At 38.2% G+C, this 19,618-nt stretch overlaps 1 protein-coding gene across 1 annotated transcript; it reads left to right on the top strand.

Moving 5' to 3' along the window:
- Positions 1–1,551: 1,551 nt before the first annotated feature.
- On the top strand, positions 1,552–19,027 carry LOC108703879 (serine protease 33). Its single transcript, XM_041577002.1, has 7 exons — positions 1,552–1,616; positions 4,091–4,120; positions 12,667–12,832; positions 13,502–13,770; positions 16,761–16,903; positions 17,797–18,053; positions 18,397–19,027. Exons 1-7 carry the CDS (start codon positions 1,571–1,573, stop codon positions 18,437–18,439), a joined length of 954 nt encoding a protein of 317 aa, XP_041432936.1. The 5' UTR covers positions 1,552–1,570; the 3' UTR covers positions 18,440–19,027.
- Positions 19,028–19,618: the final 591 nt, after the last annotated feature.

Raw genomic sequence — 19,618 nt, 5'->3', positions numbered from 1 at the left:
TATTATGGGGCAGATTTATCAAGGATCAAATTGAAAATTAGAATTTTCGAATTCAAATTTCGAGTTTGTTTTAGTGCAATTTGACTTGGGAATAGTCCAAATTCGATTTAAATTGAAAAAAAAAAAAATCTAAATTTAGAATTTATCATGTACTGTCCCTTAAAGAATTCAAATTTGACTATTCGCCATTTAAAACCTGCCAAATTGGTGTTTTAGCTTATGAGGGACCTCCTACAATCAATTTGGAGTAGTTCGGTGGAATTTTTTTCTTTTTTTGTGAAAAAACTCAAATCGAATGTGATTGAATTCGATTTGAGTTTGCAGGTCGATCCTATCCTCCCGAATTTAAAAAATGAAAACTGGTGATGATGGGTGTTTTTTTTCTTTCTAATTTTGCGTTTATGGAAGTTTTTAGAAACTCACATAAACTTGAAATTCGACCCTTGATCAATCTGGCCCTAAATGTTTCATTATTCTGGGATTTGTAGTCCAGCAACAACTGAGTAAAGTTCGGTTGAGCAGTGCAGTGCAGCAGGGTTACTACTCCTTTAAGTAGAAGAAGGTTCACTGGAGAGCTGTATTTTCAAGTGATTTTATTCAAGTTGCAAGCACAACATGTTTCGGACCTCAAGGGTCCTTCCTCTGGTGCAGAACCAGAGGAAGGACCCTTGAGGTCCGAAACATGTTGTGCTTGCAACTTGAATAAAATCACTTGAAAATACAGCTCTCCAGTGAACCTTCTTCTACATGATACTTTTCTCTGGATTTGGCAAAACCAGATCACTGTATGATAGAGCCACCAACTGATGCCTGAAACAGATTGTGGATTCAAAAATATTTGTTTTTGTCTGGACATTACTACTCCTTTAACCAAGGTTGAGTAATCTACAAGCAAACGGACTCAAGTGCAAAAACCTTGGGTAGAAATGTGGGAATCCATTATTGAGGCGCCTTGTATTGTCGTTTCCAGTTATGTAATACAAGAGCTGTGTTGGAATATTACTGCTGCTTTGGTCCTGAATTCAGAATCTATATTTATCTGCCCCTGGAAATAAATAATGTTGAACTCTCTATTCTCTGACCTGGATGCCTGGGAACAAGGTACTTCCTTCTAAGAGACATGTCTCCTTCTTATACATGATAATTATAACCCTCCCAAGTGCCATTAACATTCCAGCATAAAAATATCATTATCTGATAATTACCATTATGAACTCAAGCTGGTTTCACTTTCATTATGGAAAACAGCCACAGATTTAAGACGTTTTTTCAGCAAAATTACATTGGAAATCCAGACACGGGGTTTATTTGGAAGTAACCGTGTAGAGATGGATTAATAAAACATTATTAAATGAATAAAATAAATCAAGGTCCATTACTTTACACACACAAAGAGATGGAGAGAATGATTGGTCCTCAAACAAACTGGGCCATTAGGGAGCGATTTACATCTGATCATTTTAATTGCAGAGATTCCGATTTTGTAAAACCCTCCCACAACAGTTGATATATAAGCAGTGGGCAAATTATACAAATATATATATATACAGTCAGAGAATAAGGAAGAAGCATGAAGTCACTACATTTAATCAGCACTGTGTTCTTGCTGAACCTGGGTAAGTCTCTCTGTAGTACATAAGAGAAAGATACGAGAGCTACTGAACATAGGCATATATATATATGTGTGTGTGGGTATATGTATGTACAGTATGGGGGTTATTTATGGGGGTCCAAATATCAAAAACTTGAAAAATTCGAGTTTTTTAACTATAAAATCCAAATTTTTAGTGGAAAAAAAAAAATCTAAATTTTTTTCGAGATTTATCATACCCCAAGGATGGAAAAAGTCTGAATCTAAAAATCAGACTTTTCAAGGTTGTATATAAGTCAGTGGGAAAGGTCCCTATTTTTTTTGGAAGTTTATTTTTGTTCTGAGCTGGAATTAGCCTGAAAATCCAACTAGTTTGGACTTTTCGGGCAAAAATCCAAAAAAAATTCTTGCTGTTCTTGCTGAACCTGGGTAAATTACATAGTTAGTTACATAGTTAAATTGGGTTGAAAAAAAGATAAAGTCCATCAAGTTCAACCCCTCCAAATGAAAACCCAGCCCCATACACACACCCCTCCCTACTTTTAATTAAATTCTATATACCCATACCTATACTAACTATAGAGTTTAGTATCACAATAGCCTTTAATATTATGTCTGTCCAAAAAATCATCCAAGTCCCTCTTATAGTCATTAACTGAATCAGCATCACAACATCACCCGGCAGTGCATTCCCCAACCTCACTGTCCTGACTGTGATGAACCCCCTACGTTGCTTCAAATGAAAGTTCTTTTCTTCTAGTCTGAAGGGGAGGCCTCTGGTACGGTGATCCACTTTATGGGTAAAAAGGTCCCCTGCTATTTGTCTATAATGTCCTCTAATGTACTTGTAAAGTCTAATCATGTCCCCTCGCAAGCGCCTTTTTTCCAGAGAAAACAACCCCAACCTTGTCAGTCTCCCCTCATAATTTAACTCTTCCCTCCCTCTAACCAGTTTAGTTGCACTTAGTCTCTGCCCTCTCTCCAGCTCATTTATATCCCTCTTAAGGACTGGAGTCCAAAACTGAACTGCATACTCCAGATGAGGCCTCACCAGGGACCTATAAAGAGACATAATTATGTTTCATCCCTTGAGTTAATGCCCTTTTTTATACAAGACAGAACTTTATTTGCTTTAGTAGCCACAGAATGACACTGCCCAGAATTAGACAACTTGTTATCCACAAAAACCCTTAGATCCTTCTCATTTAAGGAAACTCCCAACACATTGCCATTTAGTGTATAACTTGAATATATATTATTTTTGCCAAAGTGCATAACCTGCATTTATCAACATTGAACCTCATTTTCCAGTTTGCTGCCCAGTTTTCCAGTTTAGACAAATCACTGTGCAAAGTGGCAGCATCCTGCATGGAACCTATAGTTCTGCACAATTTAGTCTCATCTGCACAAATAGAAACAGTACTTTCAATGGCCACCTCCAGGTCATTAATAAACAAGTTGAAAAGCAAGGGACCTAGTACAGAGCCCTGCGGTACTCCACTAACAACACTGGTCCAATTAGAAAATGTTCCATTTACCACCACTCTTTGTAGTCTATCTTTTAGCCAGTTCTCTATCCAGGTACAAATACTATGTTCCAGGCCAACATTCCTTCATTTAACCAGTAATCTTTTGTGTGGCACTGTATCAAATGCTTTAGCAAAGTCTAAGTAAATCACATCCACTGCCATCCCAGAATCGAGGTCTCTACTTACATTCTCATAAAAAGAAATTAAGTTAGTCTGGCAAGATCTATTACGCATAAAACCATGCTGGCACAAACTCATAGTATTATGATTTGCTATGAAGTCCAGTATCTTATCCTTTATTAACCCTTCGAAAAGCTTTCCAACCACTGATGTCAGACTAACTGGCCTATAGTTTTGAGGCTGTAGTACATGAGGGAAGGATACGAGAGCTACTGAACTATATATGTATGTGCACTTGTATCCCCTTGTGTGTGTTTATGTGTGTGTGGGTAAATGTGTTTACAGTATGGGGGGTTATTTATTGAAGTCCGAAAGTCAAAAAGTTGAAAAACTTTAGTTTTATAACTAAAAATTTTTAGTGGAAAAAAAAACCTTGAATTTTTCGAGATTTATTATACCCCGAGGATGGAAAAAGTCTGAACCTGAAAATCAGACCTACCAAAGTTGTATATAAGTCAACGGGAGAGGTCCCTATCCTATTTAGAATTTTATTCAGACTTTTCATGCAAAAATACAAAAAATTCAGGCTTTTCAGGAAAAAAAGCCTAATACAATTGAGCGATTCGGATTTTTGCTCAATTTTTTCAAGTCTCTGCCTGATCCAATTAAATCGTGATTTTTTAATACTGTAATAAACAAGGTCCAATCGTGGATTCTAGTTGGGTCAGACTGTTTTCATTAAAATAAACTGAAAAATTCAGACTTTGATTAATAAAGTCCCCCTTGTCTACATATACAAACATAAACAAAATCACATTTGCTTCATTTGGTGTTTTTACTTCTCCTTTAGGGATCTACCAGTTTACTGAAGCCCAGAATAGTAAGTATTAACTGGTCATATAAACATTTTTATGGCTAATATTGTTGCCCAGTTGGGTATCTTTTACACGTGGTCAGTCACATGTTCAGCCATCTTGCATTCTACAAACTGATTTGGAAATGGGTGTAGGAAGATCAGTGTAGAAAATACAGTATATTATTTACAGTATATGCTTAATGGGGTTGTTCATCTTTAAATTATCTTTTAACATGATGTAGAGAGTGATATCCTAAAACAATTTGCAATGGTTTTTAATTTTTTATTATTTGTGTTTTTTTGAGTTATTTAGCTTTTTATTCAGCAACTCTCCAGTTTGCAATATCATCAATCTGGTTGCTAAGCTCCAAATTACCCTAGCAACCACACACTGATTTGAATGCAAATCAGTGTGACCGATGAGACCGGAATATGAATAGGAGAGGTATGAATATAAAGCAATAAAAAGTAGCAATAACAATAAATGTGTAGCCTTACAGAGCCCTTGTTTCTAGATGGGGCCAGTGACCCCCATTTGAAAGCTGGAAACAGCCAGAATAAAAAAGAAAATAATTTAAAAAACTATAATAAAATAAATAATGAAGGTCAATTGAAAAGATGCATCGAATTGGCCATTCTATGATATACTAAAAGTTTACTTAAAGGTGAACCACCCCTTTAATAGGGAACTTTTGTGAAAATGTAATAAAAGCTTCATCATACTGAAATATATGCAATCAATTAAATATTCTGTACCCATTTCTGAAATAATCAAGTTCATGTTCACGTATGTTCAAAGCATCAGTTTCTCTTCATACAGCAGTTGGGTGTCAGATATTCATTGACAGTAAGATCCAATATATCTTATAGGGGGGCTCCTTTCCTAGCAGATGTATTAGAGCTCACTCAAATAACTGATTCCAGTACAAACAACATCTAACAAAATAACTGCATTTTGCACAAATTCTGCATGTAGAGAGAAATAGGAGCTCATTTATAAACAGTGGGCAAATTTGCACCTGGGCAGTAACCCATGGCAACCAATCACATGATTGCTTTCAGTGCTCAACCTGCAGCTGTTTTAAAAAAGCTAAGCACTGATTGGTTGCAATGGGTTACTGCCCAGGTGCAAATATGCCCAGTGTTTATAAATGAGCCCCATGATGTCTGGTGAGTTCAATAGAATGAGCTCTAATACATCTTCTAGGCAACAGTAGCTTGTACTTAATCCAAACTAAAATATAATTAATTCTTATTGTAAGCAGGACCAACCTATTGGGTTTATTTACTGTTTACATGATTTTCTAGTAGACTTAAGGTATGAAGATCCAAATTACGGAAAGATCCATTATCCAGAAAGCCCCAGGTCAGAGCATTCTGGATAACAGGTCCTATACCTGTATTACAAAATGTCACCAGGTGCAATCAAACTTCACTTCACATCATGGAGAAATTCTAATTCTAAACATGAAGGGGTATATTATCATTCAACGATCCTTTTCGTATCAAACATTGGGCCAGATTCAATGCAGCGAGAAAAAAGTTGTTGTGGTCTATCGCGTGAAAACTCAGATCAGATCAGATTTCATTTGAGGAGAAAATGATTTTCTCCAAATTCAGTGCCATTTTTTCCCCATAGACTTCAATGGAGTTTTCCCGTGATAAACCGTTAGATACATTTTTGTGAATTAAATTGCATCTCAAATTGAATCTCATTCATTAGTTTTCATGTGAAAAATCTGTTTCTCACTGAATTGAATTTGGTCCAATGTTTACTATGAAAAGGATTTTTGGACAATATTCCAAGAGTGACATGTGCGATTAACAGCTGCAACTAGTATTGAAAAATGTTAAATTCCACTCACCATTGTAGTATTGGCAGCAATTTCCCCATAAATCATGTCCTAACTAATGACACATTTAGCCGTGTTGATTTCTTTCTTTCTTTCTTTAGTTCATGGCACAGCTTGTTGCCAATAATGTCCGAATGAGAATATTTTCTTGCCAAGGTACAGATTTGGAGCAGTTTCTCAATTGTTAAAATTTTTTGCAAATCTCATTGACTCCAATGCATTTTATTGTGTAAAAAACAACCACAGACTCCATTTCATTTAGCACAGGAAAAAAATGGTAAGAAAATACACTCATTAACTTTTTCCAAATTTGAGCAAATTTCCTCCAGTTAATTGCGCTTTAAGTAGCAACTCCCCCTGGCGACTGAAAGAACGCTGGAATAATAACTGAATGCGGCAGAAACTGCACTTTATACACTGCACTTGTAGTGATAAATGACCCAAGAAAGTTTTATTATGTAGGTTGGATAAGACCTGAACAAAGTCTGACATAAGTAGTGATGGGCGAATTTGGGGCGTTTCGCTTCACCGAAAAATTTGCGAAACGGGCCCGCATCTCGTTTTTGACGCAGGCGTCCATTTTTTTTTACACTGGCAAATTTATTTTTATTATTAGATTGCCAAAAAATATGCAACTTGTAGATGGCCAAGGATGCGCTACATTTCTCAGTGACAAAACAAGGACTATGCATATTTCTGTTTTGCCAATGTCCCTAATAAAGTGGCAGCACAAACAAATATACTGTATGCTTCAACATCATAATATCTACTTCCCACCACTTATTATCTTACATTAAGAATTTCAACTAACGTGAAAGTTGGCGAGTTCAGCATTTTAGATTGATTTACCTAAGTTATAATGTATTTTAGTTGACGAATTCACAAGGTATTACCTTCCGCTATTGTCCATAATGCTTCTATGTTCCACTATATGGGGAGTGCTCCCTCAATTCCCACTTATGGAAAAAACGTAGACGTTCCCTGAATGAAAAATTGAACTTGACCTGAACTTCATTGAATTTGCATTTCTTGATTATCAAGTTATTTCTCAAACGAATCTTATTCCTAACAATAAGGGGCAAATTCATCAAGGGTCGACTATCGAGGGTTAATTAACCCTCGATATTCGACTGGGAATTAAAATCCTTCGACTTCGAATATCGAAGGATTTTTGCGCAAATAGTTCGATCGAACGATCGAAGGATTATCCTTCGACCAAAAAAACTTAGGAAAGCCTATGGGGACCTTCCCCATAGGCTAACATTGAGTTTGGTAGCTTTTAGGTGGCGAACTAGGGGGTCGAAGTTTTTTCTTAAAGAGACAGTACTTCGACTATCGAATAGTCGAACAATTTTTAGTTTGAATCCTTCGATTCGAAGTCGTAGTCGAAGGTCGAAGTAGCCCATTCGATGGTCGAAATAGCCCAAAAAACACTTTGAAATTCGAAGTTTTTTTACTTTGAATCCTTCACTCGAGCTTGGTGAATGGGCCCCTTAGTGTTGGGATAAATATAAAATTTTATTACCCGTAAACAGTGAATGGCCGAAAAATCTGCTAATTTCCTGTGAAATTTGTGGGACGTAATTTCAACACCGTTAAGTCAATGGGCGTCCGAATAATGTTGATGCGTGATGGTTTTGATGCCGACGTGCGTCCCAATTTTTTTGTTGCCGGCAAATTATCGCAACAGTTTTGCATTTTATCCACTGGCGGCGAAATGCGGAAATTCGCAGAGAATTCCTGCCAGGCAAATTTATTCATCCATTACTCCCACGTAAATCTATCTTTTTTGTTTTGGATTCAGGAAAACTCCCCAGATTTAAAAGTTATTTTATCTTATCTTAGATCGCTCTGTATAGATGAGGCAGAAGGTTAAGATTTGGTATTATTGGTTTTAGAGAATTTTTTTTTGAAACTTTGGTCTCCCTACTTGAGTATAGTGATAGAGATACTATTGAAAAGTTCATGTATAATTCTGACGAAGACGTTTATCCACACACCCATTTATGTTCCTACACTTATTGAAAGTATGATAATTACCCAATCAACTGGGTAGATGAAATGTTTATGTTTCATTCATAATTCACAATGTTTGAGAGGAAGTTTATATTTTATTTCTTTTTGATGATTGCTTATTTGAAGTTTGTATTTAATATTTTATTTTCATTGACATCAAAGTAGGTATTTATATACAACAATTAAAATGTGTGTATTTAAAACGTTTGCTTCTTCCATGTGTTGTTGGGGTGCAAAGATATTGCATCTTAAATCTAAATGCCACATAAAATTGACATTTGGCAGCATCTTATATCCAACATGTTCTTGAGTACAGTGAATAATCATATACAAATAAAAAGTCCCCGGGGGACGTGGTCTGGCCATGACCGGGAACAGTCACAAGTGAAACTAGCTCCAGGGAAAGAGCCAATAAATTTGTTATATTACTGACCCAGATAAGCTACGCTAAAGATGGGTGGATCCAGAAGGGGAAAGAGATGCCAGGGGTCACAACAGACATCACAAAAATCTCATTTAAAAAGATTTTTCCAGAAACGCTCTCCTGCTCCAACGTGCGCACAGAGCTCCAAAACAAGGCACCATCTTGTAACACATCACAACATGCAGAAGGAGACACACGGGCCTCTGAATCCTTGGACGAGGAATCTCGCCCTCAAATGGGAAGACAAGATGACTCGCAAACCGCAACTGCAGATTTTCCATGCTGGGAGAGTGGTGACGAGTAGCAGCCATCTTCCCCATCTAGAGCACAACAACAGAAAGCACAGTTTGAGGAACAGGCGGCACCATGCAAGTCTGAGATTGTGAACGGGCGGGACGGTCCTCTCCTCATGGCGTACAGAATGGACTTAATGGTGATTACAAAATCGCATTGATGACCAGGAAAATCGCTCAAAGAGGATTAACATAAGGCTCAAAGTCTTCCTGTGTCGATAGGCCCACAAGAACTACCAACAACGCTATGCAAAATATTTAATGCCATGCTGGGAAAACCACCAGAACACCAAATAATTATTGACAGAGCACACAGGGAGACGGAGACATTAACTCTGATTCCCCAAGAGACGTTATTTGTCGCATTCACTTCTACACTATTAAGGAGGCCTTAATGTTAAAAGCGAGAGAAAAAGGGGACTTTGATTTTGAGAACTCAAAACTAAAGTTTTTCAAGACCTCTCGAGAAACACACTATGACAGCGCAGGGCATTAAAACCGATTCTTGATCTGTTAAGGAGAAAAGCTATCAGCTATAGATGGGGATTTTCTTTTGCACTTATTGTGCTGAAACAAGGGAGACTGATCACCATCAAATCTCCTAAAGATATTCCATATTTTCTGAAATCACCAGATCTTCCTTCTTTGGCAATTGAGAATCGGGAGGCTGCAGTTTGGGACACCCCCATTGATCTTAATCAACCAGGAACAGTTCATCCACTGTCACTTCCAGACCACCTCTAGAAGCAAGATCTCCACAAGCACACAATTTCCTGGCTTGACGACCTGAGGACTTGCACTTTTTTCAGTCTTCATTTTTCATGATTCTCTACAAGTCCAGTTGTTTTTTTTTTTTTTTTAGATTGACCTATACTAGATATAAGTGTAACAGGGACCCTCTGGTGTGAGAAAATTCCCCACGGGGACAACCCTAGGATCCCAACATTGTTCCTTATTGAGGGTCTTGGGGATATATTACAACAAGCCTGTCGTAAGTCTGTCAACTTGTAAGCCTGGTACCAACCTATGCCCCCACATTGGTCCATAGGTTCTACAAAGAACACTTGATATCAAAACAAACATTCTTACCTGATGGGTACAATTTACTATATGTTATGGCTATTTTGTTTGTAACTCTGTTATTTTTAATGGATTTGCTACACTACCGTAAATTGCTGGTGAAATGCTCAGATAAGTATTATAACTGTATAATATGCTCTTATAATACACAAAAGCCATGAATATCTTGTAAATTATATCCTTATAAACGGTGAGTTCTGATGTCACATGACTCACTGAAACTTGTGTATTATAATAAATAAAGTACCCCCAGTTGTAAAATATGAGGATATTAGAAGTTACCTCGGAGTTCCATGACCTGTATAAAAACACTCGGCCTTCGGCCTCGTGTTTTTATATGGTCATGAAACTCCTCAGTAACTTATAATATCCTTATATTTTACAAGAGGGGGTACTTTATTCACTATATAAAGTCTGGGGACTTAACTCTCCAAACAAGAGATCCCAGTTATTGACAGGTCTACAAAAACAGAAAGTCTCAATAGCTTTATTGCAAGAGACCCATTTTTAAAAGGATAATAGACCCCAAATGTCTCATAGATATTACCGAAATTGGCTATTCAGTGATAACCCTGAGGGGAAAAGCAAGGGAGTGGCAACTGCCTTTTATCTACAACTCCCCTATACGCTGTTAGACACGTTAATTGACCCTTTTGGTAGATATATCTCTGCTAAAATTTAACTATATAAGCAAATTAAGCAAATTATAACTGTTGTGAACTGTTATGTGCCAAATACTAGCCATCAGGTATTTTTGGAACAAATACTAACAAAATTGGAAAATTTTGCGGAAGGGGCTATTGTGTTGGAGGGGAGGGGGTGAATTGAATATTGCTATAGACCCACACCTAGACACTTCAACGGGGAAAACAAATCCTTACATAATGCTCAGCTGATGGATACATGGCAGATATGTCACCTGGCAGACAAAGATTATACATATTATTCGCAAGTGCATCAGATGTACAGCAGAATAGATTATTTATATATCTCCTGTCATGCACTGGAGTGGGTTAGAGAAAGTAGGATCGGGCTGCAGATACTCCATCTTATACTCAGAGGTTCACAAGGTGGACCCATCCCGCCCCATTGTAAAATAGGAAGCGTTAAAAGCGGTCCTTAGGGGCATCTTAATTACGCATGGCACCAGGATTAAAAAGGCAGGGGCTGTATACCTTTTTGGTTTAACAAGCAAAACATATGAGCGAGAAAAAGAACATAAAAATTATACGCATCTTCCTTCATCCATGCCATGAAAACCAAAAATGATAAAATAGTATATAAAACTATATAAAAACTATATAAAAATATTCACAAATATTACACTGAGCTTTATAACTTGTGAACCCCACAGGGTAAGGAGGCAGATCCCCCCACACATAAATTACTACAATACACTATAACAGACAGCTCTCCCCACTTTGAGCATAGATGCCAGTAATAGCTTAGAAGAACCTATTACATCCCAAGAGTTAGCTGAAGCTCTTAAATATACCCTGAGTGGAAAAGCACCTGACCCAGATGGGTACCCGGCAATTTTTTTTACAAAACTCTTCAAAAAGAGTTAGCTGATCATATGCTACAGGCTTTAAATAACCTTGATTCTGGCCCCGCAACATTTCTAATTTACTTGAAGCCCACATTACGCTGATCCCAAAACCAGGGAAACATCCTCTAACCTGCTCAAGCTGTATGTCTATCTCTTTGCTAAATGCTGACTTGAAATTATACACCAAGATCCTGGCTGACAGAATGAAAAACTTTCTTCCTAAAAGAAACCCTCACGCAAATAGGCTTGGGTCCTAAAGCACTTAGCAAAATCATGGCTTTATATCAGTTCCCACGGGCCAGAATCAAGGTTAATGGTTTGCTTTCTGAACCGATAAAAATAAATAATGGCACGAGACACGGCTGCCCACTCTCGCCCATCTTGTATGCATTAGTGATGGAACATCTGGCAATCACAATAAGAAACAACCAAAATATTAAGGGAATACAAATAAAAAACTCCCGTCTATATGTAGACGACTTACTGGTGTTCATAACCCAACCTCATACTTCGCTTCCATCTCTTATGCATGAGTTCAGAGAATATGGGACCTTCAGTAACTTTAAGATATACTTTGATAAGTCTGAAGCCCTTAATATTTCACTACCAGCAGACAACCTAACCCAATTAAAAGCCAACTACCCATTCATATAGAGCACAACATCTATAAAATACCTAGGGATTCACATACCTTCAAAATTGTCCCAGCTATTCAAGCTATACCACATGCCCCTTGCAAAACAAAAGGCACAGAACCTACACAAATGGCAACTACCTAATATTTCCTGGTTTGGCCGAATTAGCATATTTAAAATGAATATACTACCGAGAGTTTTGTATCTGTTACCTACCATTCCTGTGGAACCTCCAAGGCAATTTTTTGATATACTTCATATGGCTATACAATCTGGTATAATTAAGGGTCTCCTTGGGGACCCAAACCCAAAAATTTCCAGTGATAACCCTTTGCAATGCCAGAGCAGTATTGCAACACTGACCAACAGCAATACTTGCTAAACATAGATGATTTCTTGACGTTTCCTTTTATGTTTACAGAATCGCCATAAAACCAGGTGTCACAATTTTTAGGGCAAAAATCCATATATACTCATGCTGTAAACATACTGTACGATTTGAGCACAATAATGTGTAATCATTCAAATGGTTGAAATAATTCAAAAGTGTTCTGCAGTCATTACGTATTTTCTCAACTGTAAGCAGTTGCTGAGCAATATGGTTCCACAATGTGAAATCCTTTAGGCTTCTCTTGATCCTTGAAAATTCAAGGTTTTCTTAAATTCAAGAACCAGAACTCTGTCCTAACATCAACGTAATATTTTTCTTCCTTGTTGCAGCCTGTGGAAAAAATGCAGGGAATTCCAATCGGATTGTGGGAGGGCAAGAAGCAATTCAAGGCAGGCACCCATGGCAGGTGTTTTTGTGGCATCCTGGTTTCAGCCTATGTGGTGGCACTCTCATCAGCAACAACTGGGTTGTGTCAGCAGCTCATTGCTTAACAAAGTAAGTATTTCTTATATGTATGTATTTAAATATAGAGAGTAATTATTTACTTTGCAGAGGGAAGTCATTGTAACTGTGTATGTCATAATAAATTTAAAAATTTGAGGTTTAATAAAAGTTGGTTTAGGCCATGCCTTAATCCATCAGGACCCCTGTCATACCCACCACTAATTGACATCAATCCCCACCCACGTTCATAAACCTGGTCTCTTCTGGCGTTTGAAATTTTACTAACATTGGAAATCGGGAGTTGGATTTCTGCTCATGTGTTTATGTCTGTAGTGAGGTATCCCTACAGCAGGAGTGCCCATATTACTAATGTGAGGTCTACTTTTAGTGATATTGTCCCATTATGATCTACATCCATAAAAGCATTGCTAGAATTCTGTTTTATGGAAAATATTACTGAAATATTATATTGATTTATGAGAGAATTTATATTGCTTTATTTAACAACTATTTCTTATGTAACCATAACGTAATACATATCTGAATGAAAAACGTGAAATAGGAGGGTGATTTAGACAAGCTGTTTGTTGACATTGTCTTGAGATCTACTGACCACCAGCTAAAGGTCTACTGGTAGATATTGAGCTACCTTTTGGGCACCCCTACCCTACTGTATTAATCAGATTCTTTTTTCTGTCTGACTTTTTTCTTTTTTTATAGGTTAAATGCTTCCTCTCTCATCGTTATTCTGGGGGCACACAACCTAAGTGGAAACAACAATGAGGAAATTTCTGTTCCAGTGAAAAGGATTATTATACATCCTAATTACAATGAAACAACTATTACTAATGACATTGGCCTAGTGGAGCTGACAAAGAACGTATCTTTTACAAACTACATCATCCCAATTTGTCTCCCTACACCTTCCATTGTGTTTCCCCCTGGAAAAAGTTGTTGGGTGACTGGCTGGGGAGCCACTGAGTACAACAGTAAGTTTATTTTCTCTTTTTGCCTCAGAAGCTAACCTCTGTAGCACAGAAGATATTCTATAATTCCAGAATTGTTATACATGTTTTAAGTCTTACTATTATGTAGATGTGCTAAAAATATATCATTTTATGAACAAAATGATTCCAGGGTTTTTCATGGTACCCAGCAAGGAATTGTCTGTCTGAGATGAAGTGGTCACATATACTCTTAACCACGTACTTGTAAAGTTAATGAAGACACATCAGGCACTGATTGGTTGCTTTGGGTTACTGCCCAAGGGCAAACATTCTGGACCACAAGTAATGTTTTGGGTGAAATGCTGCAGCTTTTAAGTAGCAAATTTATATGAATAAACATTGACTGTATATTATATATTAAAGTCTAATGCCACTGTATTATAATCATGATTATAATCATGCTTATGGAGCTGACTTAAGCACCTTCCACCACTTGTCAGCATTACCCCTGCCATGCTCTATACTGTAAAACCCTATAACCATCTCCCCCCCCCCAGGGGAGCAATGTCAATGCCAACCCCAAAGCCAATACACTTCACCTCACTGCTCCAACTCTGGGTAGGCTGGAAGGGGGATGTTCAAAGTATAAAAAAAGGAGCACCCACTTCCCTTCCCTTTGTGTCTAAACCTTTCCTGATAGCCTAGTGTAAAACATGACTATGAAGATTTTCATTTATCCAAGTCCTGGTACTGTATATCTACTATAAGTAATTCTCAAACTTACTGAGTAATCATTGAAGATTTTTCACTACTCATCCGAGCAGCTTCTTCAGTACAACTGATTGGTATGGGAAGTCCTTGGCATATAAACTCTTCCATTTATCCAATCACAATGGCACATTGTAACTCTTCAAAGAGAGGTGTTGATTCTGTGTAGTTACTGTGATAGGATTATCCAATGTGTCATGCAACTCCTAGATACAGGTGTTACTTGTGAGAGTTGCATGAATGGGTGTGTGAAGTGTTCTAAAACCCCCGGGTACAGATGTTAGAACAGCATTGTATGTAGCAGACAGGTGTGTCGAAGGCCCCCGCCTCCTTGTTCAGGGGTGGTATGTATGTACCATGACTGTGGCTACCCAGACTGGGTCTTTGTCAAAATAACAGAAACACCAAAAAAAATAACCGCCTAGAGACGCATACTGTAGTAGGCAAAACATAATTATCCCATATGTAGCTGGAGTCTCAGGAGTATTTTCAAAAAACACCACGTCCCTGTGTTTCTCAATCCTAGCAACACACTGAGACAAAAACTGGTGCACCCGAAGAACCAACACCTAAAGAAAAACAAAGCAATGTGGTATATGGAGTCCAGTGTCTTCAGAGAGGTGACATCTAAAACTCACAGAGGTGTTATTTCTGTGTAGTGTCATTCATGCAACTCCTAGAAACAGGTGTTACAAGAGTTGCATGAATGGATGTGTGAAGTGTTCTGAAAACCCCCGGGTACAGATGTGAGAACAGCATTGTATGTAGCAGACAGGTGTGTCGAAGGCCCCGCCTCCTTGTTCAGGGATGGTTTCCTTGACATGAATCGCCTCTTTCACGCCTCGTTGAAACCAGCGGTCTTCTTTATCCAAGATTTGGACCTTGCTTTCATCAAAGACGTGTCCCTTGTCTTTTAGGTGTAGAAAGACAGCTGAGTTTTGCCCTGTAGAGTTCTCCCTCCTATGCTGAGCCATTCGCTTGGTGAGCAGTTGTTGTGACTCCCCAATATATAGATCTGTACACTCCTCGCTACACTGGACTCCATATACCACATTGCTTTGTTTTTCTTTAGGTGTTGGTTCTTTGGATGTACCAGTTTTTGTCTCAGTGTGTTGCTAGGATTGAGAAACACAGGGACGTGGTGTTTGTTGAAAATCCTCCTGAGACTCCAGCTACATATGGGATAATTATGTTTTGCCTACTATGTGTCTCTGGGCGGTTATTTTTTTTGGTGTTTCTGTTATTTTGACAAAGACCCAGTCTGGGTAGCCACAGTCATGGTACATACATACCATCCCTGAACAAGGAGGCGGGGGCCTTCGACACACCTGTCTGCTACATACAATGCTGTTCTAACATCTGTACCCGGGGGTTTTAGAACACTTCACACGTCCATTCATGCAACTCTGACAAGTAACACCTGTATCTAGGAGTTGCATGACACATTGGATAATCCTATCACAGTAACTACATAGAAACAACACCTCTCTTTGAAGAGTTACAATGTGCCATTGTGATTGGATAAATGGAAGAGTTTATATGCCGAGAACTTCCCACACCAGTCAGTTGTACTGAAGAAGCTGCTGGGATGAGTAGTGAAATGTCTTCAATGATTACTCAGCAAGTCCAGTTGTTTTAGAATCACTTATATTAGATACTAGTGCAAACCACAACACCCTTAATTCCTATATTTCAATTGGTATAAGTGAAGTAGAGCCAGGCACTTGCAAATGCCTGGCTCTACTTCACTTATACCAATATATTTGCCTTCTATGGACAAAGGCAGGGCAGAAGGCACATAAAAGGTAACACTTGGAACCAGTTATTTATACAGAATTCCTATATTCCAACTCTGCCTCCTAACCCTGTCATGGCTCTGTTGTTCCCCCAGTAAATTGTATTGGTTATGAATAATAATATGGATTTGAATAAGAGACTGGAATATGAATAGGAGAGGCCTGGATAAAAAAAGACAATTAATAAAAAGTAGAAATGACAATACATTTGCAGCCTTACAGAGCATCTGTTTTTAAGATGACCCCCATTTGAAAAAGTTGGAAAGAGTCAGAAGAAGAAGGCATGTAATTCAAAAATGATAAAAAAAAACAACCAATTGAAAAGTTGCTTAGAACTGGCCATTCTATAACATACTGAAAGTTAGCTTAAAGGTGAACCACCCCACTTGTCATTCATTGTATGGTCATTATTCTTCAATAAGATTTATTTGCTAATTAAACATTTGATTCCATTCTCCCTTCTTCCAGGTAGCAAGACATTACCGAACACTCTGCAAGAAGTGAAAGTCCGTTTGCTAAGTGCAGAGCAGTGCAAGCCTTATGACACAGGTAGAATTAAGGAAACCATGATATGTACAATGGACATCAAAGGTGGAAAGAGCCCCTGTAAGGTGGGTGATATTACCCTGAAGTTACAGTAAATGATAGTGGTGAATATATTAGGTATCATATTGATTGATATTCCTTGGCAACTACAAGATAAAAAATAACACATCCTTATGGTGGGCACATCAATGGCTAAGACAAAAAATATCCACTTTTAAAATGGTTAGAAGGGTATTTGCATTTTGTCCAAATTATTGGTGAGCACAACTTTTCCTTGTTTCTTATAGTTTATACAGGAGCAGTGACCAGCTCCATGTTGTAGCTCCCACCCTTCCCAACTATAGTCAGGTGTCTAATAAAAGGGCAGCCAAGTTTGGGAGTTTTACTTTGAAAGCAGGTAAAACTTAGTCCCTGTGTAAAATGTATAATGAAGCAATAGAACGGGTGCCGGCGTCAAAAACGGGCGCTGGTGTCAAAAACGAGACACCGGCGCTGTTTCGCGAATTTTTCGCCGTTTCGCGAATTACGCGCGAAATCCGCAAATTTTCCGGCGAAACAGCGCAAATTCACCCATCGCTACTTAAATATATAGATAATGGGTTGAGTGCAGAGGACTATTTGTCTAGAAATAAAGAAACCATAATATGTACAATTAACAGTGGAAAGAGCCCCTGTTAGGTGTGTAATATTCCCCCACATTACAGTAAATGCTAGTGGTGAATATATTAGATATCATATTGATTGATATTCCTTGGTATCTACAAGATAAAAAAGAACACATTTTTATGGTGGGCACATCAATGGCTAAGACAAAAAATGTCCACTTTTTAAAAAGTCAGAAGGGTATTTGCATTTTGTCCACAATTCCCTAAATATGGCTTAAAATGTTTTTGATATGTGTGTGTGTATATAATATAATGTATAAAGTTTTAGTATTACAATGTTATCTTTTTTATAGGGTGACAGTGGAGGGCCCCTTGTTTGTTCAGAGAACAATATTTGGTACTTGGTCGGAGTGGTGAGCTTTGGATATCGTTGTGGAGTGGAATATGACCCCAGCGTGTATACGTATGTTCCTGCCTATAGGGACTGGATTGGGAACTTTGTCTCTACCAGTGTCTTTAGTGTCTCTAGTGGCTCAGCAAGTATAGGATTCACATCTGGACTGTCACACAAGAGCCTCAGCTTGATGCCCTTCATCTTTTCTCTCTGCTGGTAAAAAGCTTTTCTCTTATTTCATTTGTACATATCGCATGTATTTGCTTTCCCAATGTCTATCCCCTTTCATACCACCAGCAATATCTCTATAAGTATATGGCATGACAAAGTCATTATTGAATTATAAAACCCCACAAGGGAGACCAGATCAGTAGTTATTAATGTTTACTCAGTGATGGGACTTTAGAAGAAAGATTTTCTAGTAGGGCGACTCCTGTGAATGGATAAACAGAACAGCAAGTGGCTGTTAAAATGGCAGTTGAATATGGATATTGGGAATGATAAGTATTGCTTAGCTATAACCTCCTTCACTTAATTTATGTCTTGCTTTTTTTTACAGTGTGCTGCTGGGGGATCTTTGGTTTGTTCTGAGGTTTGGCTGAGGTCGAGAAATTTGGAAATGGATCATTACACTCTCCTAAATGACCATGAAAGATAATTTAAAAAAGAAAAAACAACCTCCCCCGGAGTTTTACTGAAGTGTCTAAATTCATGTGAACTCTTAATTCAGACATATGTATTAATGTAACAGCAATATTTAGCGGTTTAGCAGAATATTAATGTACACATGACATCATTTTACTAACAAAGAAGCGATTCCTTGTGTTACCTTTTCCTTCTTGCCAATTCATATTGTGCCCCCAGGCCCTAGCCATATACCTCTTTCATAATATGCTTCCGTTCCCTTGATATATCTGAATGTTCCCCATGGAATTTGGTTGCATCTTGGCCATAACTGCCTAACCCCAACTCTGCCCTCATTCTGCAACAGCCCATTCTCTGCCATTCTTTCTGCTCAATATCTGAGGACATAGGGTGACGGTTCTATGAATTTTAATGGAGTAAGTAAGTAAGTAAGTAATCTTTTGGGTGACAGAAGGTGATAAACCTGTTACTAAGGGTGACCAGGTCAGGGTGACAAAAAATATGTTTTTTATCTTTGCATATTTACATTTATCAGCTGGTTACTATTAGCATTGCTCCATGTAACTATATTATATACATATCTATCATATAAAGATGTATGGAAGTTTGCTTGGGTGTGCTGGCTACTTTTTTCAGATAATACAAGTATATTTGATAGGGATAAATGCAATTAATATCTACAGTCAATATGGGCCCCTGATAAATTGAACCGGTTCATATAACATGAGATATTTTCATATCAAGACCTAATGAAACTCATTGTAATATGCCTATTTATTCTGTAAGGGCAGGACTCAATGATGCACTTGGACCCGACACGTCGCAATGCGACTAAACGTATGCAACGTGTCGGATTCTTTACATGAAACGGAAGTGAAGGAGAAATTGCATGTTACAACTACATTGATCCGACTGTCGGATGAAAACGCAGCGGGCCGGCAACGCGACTAGGCTAGGAACAGGGTTGGGGGCAGTGAAGCAGAGGCAATTCCCAGGTGCCCAGGAAGAGCGGGTGAGCAGCAAATAGGGGCTGCTAAAGGCAAGCAGGGAGCAGAGTAGCCCATGGGCGAGCCTGTGAAAGGCTGAGGGATTTGCTGCTCGGCAGAAGAAGGGACGCAGGGAGTACAGGCCTGGGG

The sequence above is a fragment of the Xenopus laevis genome, chromosome 9_10L (genome assembly GCF_017654675.1).
Source record: "Xenopus laevis strain J_2021 chromosome 9_10L, Xenopus_laevis_v10.1, whole genome shotgun sequence".
Taxonomy (NCBI): Eukaryota; Metazoa; Chordata; class Amphibia; order Anura; family Pipidae; genus Xenopus; species Xenopus laevis.
This window is presented reverse-complemented; position numbering and strand designations above follow the sequence as displayed.

Coding starts and splice junctions, on each gene's coding strand:
- LOC108703879 (XM_041577002.1), top strand. CDS start 1,571: ATGAAGTCACTACATTTAATCAGCACTGTGTTCTTGCTGAACCTGG. Junction 1,617..4,090: donor TGTGTTCTTGCTGAACCTGG/GTAAGTCTCTCT, acceptor CTTCTCCTTTAG/GGATCTACCAGTTTACTGAA. Junction 18,054..18,396: donor TTCATCTTTTCTCTCTGCTG/GTAAAAAGCTTT, acceptor TTTTTTTTACAG/TGTGCTGCTGGGGGATCTTT.